The sequence below is a fragment of the Ictalurus punctatus genome, chromosome 6 (assembly GCF_001660625.3).
Source record: "Ictalurus punctatus breed USDA103 chromosome 6, Coco_2.0, whole genome shotgun sequence".
NCBI classification, from domain to species: Eukaryota; Metazoa; Chordata; class Actinopteri; order Siluriformes; family Ictaluridae; genus Ictalurus; species Ictalurus punctatus.
Genome location: NC_030421.2, coordinates 21,924,639 through 21,933,886, shown reverse-complemented (window position 1 = coordinate 21,933,886; position 9,248 = coordinate 21,924,639). Strand labels below are relative to the sequence as shown.

Genomic DNA, 9,248 nt, shown 5'->3' with positions numbered 1-9,248 from the left:
ACTGTATTGACACAGTCTTGTGTTCGATAGAGAAATGTGAAGATGAGGGATGGAGTGACATTTGATGGAAGAGCTCTTGCATTCCTGTTAACATTTTAAGGAGTCTCTATTTACCCATCGCATGTGTGTAATGGGCTCTTAATTAACATGTCAAAAGCGTTCTTGCATCAGTTCATGATCCAGAGCAGCAAGACTCTAAATATAACCTTCTTAAATAATGTAGTGAGGCTAGAGAGCAGCAGTCAATAATTGAGGGGGATCTCATACTAGGCAGAAAAGAGGTTCTTTCTGAATGTCGCCAAGTTTCAGTGCATGGTAATTTTCATCTAAGGTGGCGCCAAATTGAGTACACCATGCTCAAGGACCAACAAAGTAGACTAAGTGAATCGTAGTGATGGAAATGAGGGTTGGATGTGTTTAGAGGTCAGTGATTAGTAAACAAACTCAGCTAAATACATAAAAACAACTAACTGGATTTTTTCTCCGCCCATTAATCATTCTTAAGTATTTAAAAGCAATGGTATGTGTATGGTGACATTATGCCGAGTGTCTGAATCCAAACACATGGATGTTATTTCAACAAGCGGTGCATCAACAGGTTTGCTCCATTTACAAGCGACGGGCCTGACAATTTAGCAGTTTAGTCTGTATCGTGTTAATGGGGAAACAGTGCATAGCTAGAAAGAAAGAAAGAAAGAAAGAAAGAAAGAAAGAAAGAAAGAAAGAAAGAAAGAAAGAAAGAAAGGGAGGAAAGAAGGAAGAAAGAAAGAAAGAAAGAAAGGAAAGAAGGAAGAAAGAAAGAAAAGAAGGAAGAAAGAAAGAAAGAAAGAAAGAAAGAAAGAAAGAAAGAAAGAAAGAAAGAAAGGAAAGTAAGGAAACAAGAAAGAAAGAAAGAAAGAAAGAAAGAAAGAAAGAAAGAAAGAAAGAAGGAAGAAAGAAAGGAAAGAAGGGAGAAGGAAAGAAGGAAGGAAGAAAGAAAGGAAAGAAGGAAGAAAGAAATAAAGAAGGAAGGAATAAAGAAAGAAAGAGAGGAAGAAAGAAAGAAAGAAAGAAAGAAAGAAAGAAAGAAAGAAAGAAAGGCAAATCGTTTATGTGTTGTTCTGTTCCTGATTGGTGTGATGTAGGCAGGCCATCACTTGAGCGTGTGTAAGCACTGAGGATTGTAGATACATAGCTATCATACTGTACACCCAGAGTCACACCACAATTCATAGCCTACATCCATATGTTTTGGTCGCTTACCTTGCTCCGGATCTGGCCGGACGTAGACACTTTCCTGATGAGCTTCTGCGGCCCTTCCTGCTCGCCCTCGCTGTCCGAAGACTCGTCTGCAGCTCCCGACCCTCCGGCGGCTCCGGACCCCGCGCTGCTGTGCTGAGTGGCGGCCGCTCCGCGGGGCTCCTGGTGCGGAAGAGCGGAACCGTGGTGAGCGCGTGCTGCCGCTCCTTTCCGTTCCACGAGCCACGGAGAGCCGCACAGCAGCGGCTCCACAGCGGCTCGCTTCGCCGTCATCCTCCTCTCCTCTCTTCCTACTGCCCATGCACTGCGCTCAGTCCTCCTCACTCTGTCCTATAAAGGCTTACTGTCGCGTGGGCATTCTGTACGCAGCTCTCCCTGTCGAGGGCGTTTTTAAAGCCACGGCTGGTGCTTCCACTCAGCCCGAGAGGCTACACAGCGCAGACACATCATTATTATTCTTTTTATTTGTATTATTATTATTATTACTATTACTACGATCACAAGAGAGCGGGAGGAAATCTCTGTAGCATACCCTAGCGGTGAGTCCAACTCACACTGCAACAGATGTCTCTCTACTGTACACAGCCTACTGTACTTAAGGCACCGGGCTGTGTCTACTATACAGCTCTGTGCTTTAGCTAGGCTCTATAAGCAACATTCAAATCGAAAATCTGTCCCTGTAGCCTCGTTTAGTCGTGTGAAGCGAAATTATTTACACTGGTTTTATATTTAGCTGGACATCTATTTATTTTAATCCTTTTTTTGCTCATTTTTAAAAATAGCTATATTTAAAGGTTCATTTGATGATCCAGTCTATGCTGAACCATTTCTGATAAACCCTCAGCTTTAGGCTTCTACATGGCACCTTTTTATTCTTCCACCATGAGGGACCTCAGCAGAAACCTTAAGGACTGAAGTGTATTCGGAATATTTTCTTGATTACTTTCACCTGAACCAGCGCGGTCAGTTAGACAGTACTCTAACAAACAAGGGAATCAAAGAAATATGAGTATAATTTTATTTTATTCAAGTAGTCCTTGCTTAAGACTCGCTTCAGTGATCAGCGAGGAAATGATTTATGCCACAGAATAAAGTTTATCCTCTATAAGTGGGCTACACGAGGAAATATTTGAATAGATGGATTTTTTTTAATGATCATTTATTATTTGTTAACAATTGGGTTCTTAACAATGAGTCAAATTGCTGTGATTCTCGTCTACCAATCACGTGACGATATTCTATTCTATATTACTCTACATTATTTTTTATTCTGTGCTATTCTGTCATTCTATACCATTCTATTCTGTTCTATTCTATTCTCCATTCAATTCTACTGCATTTTAGTCTATTCTACTGTATATATTTTTCTATTCTATTCGATACTATTCTATTCTGATCTATTCTCTATCCATATTATTCTATTTAAAAATTCTATTCTAGATCATTCTATACAAATCTGTTCTGTTTAGTTCTCTTCTATATTCTATTCTCTATTCAATTCTACATCACATTTATTCTATTCTACTCTGTGTATTTTTCTATTCTATACCATTCTATTCTGATCTATTCTCTATATTCCATATTATTCTAAATTTTAAAAAAAAAACAAACTATTCTATTCTGTATCATTCTATACCAGTCTGTTCTCTTCTATATTCTATTCTATATTCAACTCGACATATTTATTCTGTTCTACTCTGTGTATTGTTTTATGCTATTCTATAATATTCTATTCAGTTCTCTATTCCATCTTATTCTATACACTGCATTCTAATCTATTCTATTCTCTATTCCATCTTATTCTATACATTCTATTCTATTTTTATATACTTTTATACGGTTCTATTATGTTCTAGTCAATATTCTATTCTACTGGTTACTCTTCTCTATTGTATTCTCTTCCGTATTATTCTATAGATTTTCATTCTATTCTGTATCATTCTATACTGTTTCTATTCAATATCCTATCCTATTATCTATTCTATTCTGTAGTATTCCGTTCTGTTATTTACTCTATTGTATTCTACTCTCCACTCTATTCTATTCTGTTCTATTCTATCAGTTTCTTTCTTTCTTCATTACAACAGGCTTGTACGTTAAATGGCAGTGACTACCGAAATCCTCAAACTCTCTGAATGTAGTTCGCTTCTACTTTCGGACCAGCCCCAGTGTATCAGCGCTCGGGTTAAAGGGCTGGAGCTGCGAAACTGTTTCAGATTGGGAAGATAAGCTTATCTAAACATCTCCCCAGGTTTGCTTAATAAGTGCAGTTCGCCTGTTTGAAGAAGGCGGTCCGCGTCTATCATCCTCTCCCTTCCTCCGAGCGCAACAAAAGCAGGAAAAAGCAGAGCTTTCTAGCGGCAGCCTTCTCTCTGCTCACTTTCTTTCCTCATTTCTTATCACTGCGCTAAAAACCCAACCACACTCTTTTCTCCAAAAGCTCATCTCGGTGTTCCAGTAACCAACCTTAATCAGTCATGAAGAATGTGTATAGAAACAACTCCGGTGAGGAAATCAGTGAGGTTGTACTCACCAGTTCCTCCCAGGCAGGGCTCCGTGTATACTGGTACTCATCGTCCATATTCCCAAATCCCTCCGCTGTCCCGCTGCCGCAAACACCAGCGCTTTACACACTTTCACTCGAATGTTTAGGTGAAATCGTTAGCGTGGAACCGGGCATATGGGTGGATTCTTCAACTCGCTATTAGTTTATTACGGCTTCTTCACTCCACCACTTATCACCTCCCTCCTCCTCCTCCTCCTCCTCGTTCAGGGTCTCTCCAAGGGCTGCGCCTTCTCGCCACGTGATAAATGTCAAGCCGTAAAAGGAAGTGGAGTGATCACCATGGCTACATCCAAAAACCCGCCATTAGTGCTTGTCCTATTTTGACACACTTGAGAAGGCTAGCTGACCTGCTCCTGCTACACAATCTTACTAATTCTCTTAATCCTTCACAATTTTTGTTGAGTCGATCTGAGTTGAAAGCGGCACAGTGCACTTGTTTCCCCCCCCTTATATCCTATATTAAAGATAGTGAGCACACAGCTCAGTTTCTAGTCTGGGACAAGATGGAGTTCGCCTTTATAGACATCTGAGCTGATCAGAGGTGACCTGATAAACTATACACACCGTCTAATTATGTGCAAAGAATCTCATTTATTCATTTAGACAACACATAGACAACTACAAGGATACAATGTACATCCTTAGAAAAAGCTTACATCTAACATGGATTGTATTGGATGGATTGTAGTTATAGGGTCTTGTCTTTCAGAAAAGGTCACTAGTAGAACCCCTTTTGGAAAGCCAGAGCCAAGAATCCTTGAGGAACTTTTTGTTTTTCTGTCTGAGTGCAAATATGTAGCTGTTTGGAAAATGAAGTGGTGAAAATAGTTTCTTGGAGTTCCCGATGCACCAAGGAATTGACTACAAGAATAAATGTTTATGTGGAGTAATGTTCACAGATCGTTTTAAAATCATTCTGGGCCTGTTTCCCAGATTATATCTAAACGCTGGCTGAAAAGGGAAGTCTAGTGATGAATAACCAATGATGCAGCTTGAACCAATACTGTGACACAAACCGAGAAAAAAACCACACACTTCCTTAACCTAAGGACATGTATACACACTTACAGTTTCAGTGTATTCATTAAACTTACATTTCAAAGCTGTTTTGATCTTTTTCCAGCAGTAGTTGTTTTTTTGTTTGTTTTCTTTGCAAGAGTAGATTAATTATAATGAAGCGTTAAGAAGGTCAAATAATTTATAAACAGATAGTCAAAGACAATCAAGAAATTGTCCTGTGTGTGTGTGTGTGTGTGTGTATGTATATATATATATATATATATATATATATATATATATATATATATATATATATATATATATATATATATATATATATAGAGAGAGAGAGAGAGAGAGAGAGAGAGAGAGAGAGAGAGTCAGTGATCGATGAGTGTAATCATAAGGCAAAGTCTTAAGGACATACAAGTGGTATCACGTTAGAATAGTCTAATTTGACAAGTTAAAGAAAAACTAGTAGTGTAGTCATAGAAGTACACAAACAATGTTATGTTGATTGTAGTACGAATGTAAACAACTTATTATTATTATCATTATCATCATCATAATCATTATTATTATTATTATTATTATTATTATTATTATTATTATTATTATTATTGTTGTTGTTGTTGTTGTTGTTGTTCCCGACAGATTCCAAAGAGACATACGCTTTTCTCGGAACCAGAACGGTGTTTCCCGTTTCGCACGGAGCGATTATGCGACGCATAACCTCTGTTCTTCAACTATTTTCCTCCGCAGGACAGTTGCTGGCGGCGGTTTTTTGGCAGCTAACATGAAGGAAAACACGAAATAATTCAGAATGTCCACTTGTTTTGTCGTTTAACGTTGATATAAAAAAACCACACAATGCAGTCACAAATTTTATTCAAAGGAACAGCCGCAGCTGTTGCTGTCCGAAGACTCCGGAACATTTTGGGTCCCGTCATGTCAAGGGGAGGCTGGAAATGGAGCACGCATGAGGTCAAACTCTTAAACACTTCATCAGGTAGATGCACATTCCAAACTTCACCTGCAGCCACTACTAAACACATCCTTGCAGTCTGATATTAGATTAGAAAACCTCTGTGTGGCTCTTCTTCAGTTGGAGTAACTTGTCAACATTAGTTTGTCCAAAACTGCTGATGACTTTCTACTACACTGTTTAATAGCAGTGACAATGCAATAAATGTTGTTGTCGTCACAGCAGTTCCGCTGGTATGCAGAATAAACTATAAAAGTAGCAACAGTGATCAAGGTCATGTGTGTTTGTAACAGGCTACAGTAATACGTTTGCAAAACTATTTTTCTAACTCATGCCATTTCCTTGGATCATGCCTTGATTGACAGGTGACACTGTGAAGATAGGGGAGATCTCTTATCAGCTCAAGACACCAAGAAACCCTGAGCTCGTCCCAGTAAATCACAGTATGTGCTTTTCTTAGTGTAATTAATCATTGACTGTCTTCTCTCTCTCTGAAATGTCAGTTCTCACCTGAACCAGTCAGCTGTTCAGATATCAGCCCTGGCTTATGATATGAGCAATGGTTCCAAAATCAAAGGAAGGAATGCACATTAATATTACTTTACTCATTTAATTCATTTTTTTTTTCTGTTTCGTAAACTCAAAAGTTCTATCAAGTAATTGATTTATTATATAAATGAGCATTTCTTTCAACCTTTTAGCTGTTATTTCATATAAATTTAGCTCAGGTCTTTAACTTATGGCCCATCCCAAAGTCTATAGAAGAAGAAAGTGGGATTTGATTTTGAAATATATGAATTCAGAAGTTATGGACTAACAAGAATAAATTAAATGCGATCGAGAGAAATTCAATTAAAGGTGTGTTTATTATTATTATTATTTAAACGTGTAAATAGGGAAATTTCTTCCACTGGCTTAGTTTCGGAATTCGTGCTCATTCAAAAACAGTTGTAAATGCACCCCAAAGGCAGATGCTCACTGCCCCGAATTGAGTTTAAATTTACGGACTGAAGACCGGACATTCTCCTTTAGGATTTCCTGAAGAGAACAGAATTCATGTTTTCCTCAATTATTGCAAGTTGCCCAGGCCCTGAAGCAGCAAAGCATCCCCACACTATCACACTTACACCACCGTGCTTGACCGTAGGTGTGATGCTCTTTTTGTGGAATTTGGAGTTTGGTTTACGCCAGATGTAACGGGACTCCTGTTTTCCAACGAGTTCCAGTTTCGACTCATCAGTCCACAGAACATTCTCCCAAAAGGTTTGAGGATCATCACGGTGTGTTTTGGCAAAATTCCGACGAGCCTTAATGTTCTTCTGGGTTAGCAGTGGTTTTCACCTCACCACTCTTCCATGAATGCTATTTTTACCCAGAGTCTTTCTGATAGTGGAATCATGAACCTTTATTGATGCAAGAGAGACTTGTAGATCCTTTGATATTATCCTTGACTCTTTTGGGACTTCCTGGATGAGTCGTTCCTGTGCTCTTGGAGGAATTTTGGAAGGTCAGCCACTTCTGGGAAAGTTCACTACTATGTAGAGTTTTTCCCTTTGGAGATAATGCAAATTATCTCCAAATACAAAGCTATTTCAGAGGCCCTGGGACTCACAGTGCCACAGAACCACAGTGAGTCCCAGGGCCTCTGAAATAGCTTTGTAACCCTTCCCAGACTGATGTATTTCGATCACCTTCTTCCTCATCATTTCCGGAATTTCTTTAAACTTTGGCATAGTGTGTTACTGGCTAAGTAAAACCAACTTTTAACCAACTTCATAATTGAACCCCATTATGAGTGCAGTTTCATGGATTTGGGAAATTATTAACTACAGGGGCAAATACATTTTCACACAGGCCCAGTTGGTATTGGTTGACTTTTTTGCTTCAATAGATAACATGATTATTATTTAAGAACTGTACTTTGTGTTTACTCTGGTTGCCTTTGTTTGATCTTTTTTGTTTTAATTTTGTTTTAATTTCTGAAACAATTTAGTATGAGAGATACACAAAAACAGAAGGAATCACAGCATTATATCCTGTGAGTGCTTTATTATCATACTCTTAAAGATTACATTGCGGTTCAGGAAAGTTAGTGAAACAGTATACTTCCCCAACAAAGTGCAACAGATGTTATTATTTTGATAAGTTCTTCTTAAAAATTCTTCTCTTGGGAGAAAGTATTCTCCCAATTTGATTATCTGCCTTCACCAGCCAACCCTTCTCTATCAAATGACAACTATGAATCAGAGAGGCTTCCTCGGACAACTTCATACAAACTGCTGCTCATTCTGCATCACAGTGCAGCGTAACACACTTACAAGAAAAGCACTATCTGCCCTCTTCCACATACATGAGCTCACACATGCCCATAATTGGCTTGCGTCACTGTGATTGACTGGAGAGAGAGAGAGTACTGCTTTCCCTCCCACCCAGTGAGCACAGCCAGTTTTTCTCCCTTTGGCCATGGATGGATGTTAATGGATGCTAATTCTTTTTAATAGCTAGTTTTCATTATCGCAGTATGTGGATAACTGCAGTTTATCCTCAGGGTTCATGTCTGCTTTGGAAAGTCTGGGAAAGTATGCAATTCAAATGAAAAAGTGTAGACATTCAGAAAACGTTTAGGAAACAGTATGGATCTAGCTAGATCTGCAACAATTAATCAATAAAATTGATAATAATCGATTATGAAAATCATTGTGAACAAATCTCATTATCGATTAGTTGGTCTGTGCGCGGCATGGGCTGCGATTACTCATTTAATTACATCCGAAAACATGCATTCGGAGACTACGGACTAAACAGATGTCTCAATGGTGGTCATGTTAAATCACTTTAAATTTATGTGCCTTATTTAGAGATTACTAAAGGTTATGCATGAAAAGGGAAATGTAAATGTGAGTCAGTAACAATAATCCGATATTAACAAGATTAAGACAGTACCCCGATTAAGAAACTACCATGTAAACAGTGATTATTGATGACCTTAACCCTGCTAAAGTCATACACGAAGTAAACGCATATCGTATTAAGTCATGTGGAGTATTCCTGTTTCAGTCGCATTATCGAAGTGCATGACAGACATGTACACACCTTAATCACACTATTAACATCGTGTGGGGGTTTTCACCGCATTTTGCAACAGGACTCACGTACACACACGGCAGTGCTCAGCCGTTTGACGGCAATCAAGAGAGCACGGCTGCGTCCCAAACCGCGTACTTACCTGCTATATAGTAGGTGAAATACATGTATTACTATACAGTAGGTAAGTATGCGGTTTCGGACGCAGCCCACACAACAAAATCCCCAGTGTTGATTTAACACCCAGAGTGTGGAATTTACACCCTACAGTGTTTATATAAATCCATTGAACACAAACGAGCACTCTTGGTGTTAATACAACACTAGAGATTTTATTGTGCACGGCTTCAAGCAGTCGTCTATCTGCATGTATAG

General features: G+C 38.7%; 2 protein-coding genes across 6 annotated transcripts in view; one reads left to right on the top strand and one right to left on the bottom strand.

The window, feature by feature from the left end:
• dgkh (diacylglycerol kinase, eta) overlaps positions 1-4,011 on the bottom strand; it is a 64,943-nt gene extending 60,932 nt beyond the window's left edge. For 4 of the 5 annotated variants that reach the window (XR_008396578.1, XR_008396579.1, XM_053681011.1 and 1 more), the window contains exons 1-2: positions 3,773-4,010; positions 1,243-1,401 (exon numbers count right to left, since the gene is read on the bottom strand). Coding sequence is in view for 3 of the 5 variants with exons in the window: in XM_053681011.1 (XP_053536986.1) it covers positions 1,243-1,401; positions 3,773-3,820 (207 nt within the window). In the remaining 2 variants the exon portion in view is untranslated. Of the gene's footprint in view, positions 1-1,242; positions 1,402-3,772 lie in introns of all 5 variants that reach the window. The other variant, XM_017470524.3, reaches the window with a different exon arrangement.
• Positions 4,012-5,504: 1,493 nt separating this feature from the next.
• vwa8 (von Willebrand factor A domain containing 8) overlaps positions 5,505-9,248 on the top strand; it is a 76,018-nt gene continuing 72,274 nt past the window's right edge. The window contains exons 1-2 of the mRNA XM_017470129.3: positions 5,505-5,813; positions 6,155-6,232. Coding sequence (XP_017325618.1) covers positions 5,675-5,813; positions 6,155-6,232 — 217 coding nt within the window. The 5' untranslated portion in view covers positions 5,505-5,674. The remainder of the gene's footprint in view (positions 5,814-6,154; positions 6,233-9,248) is intronic.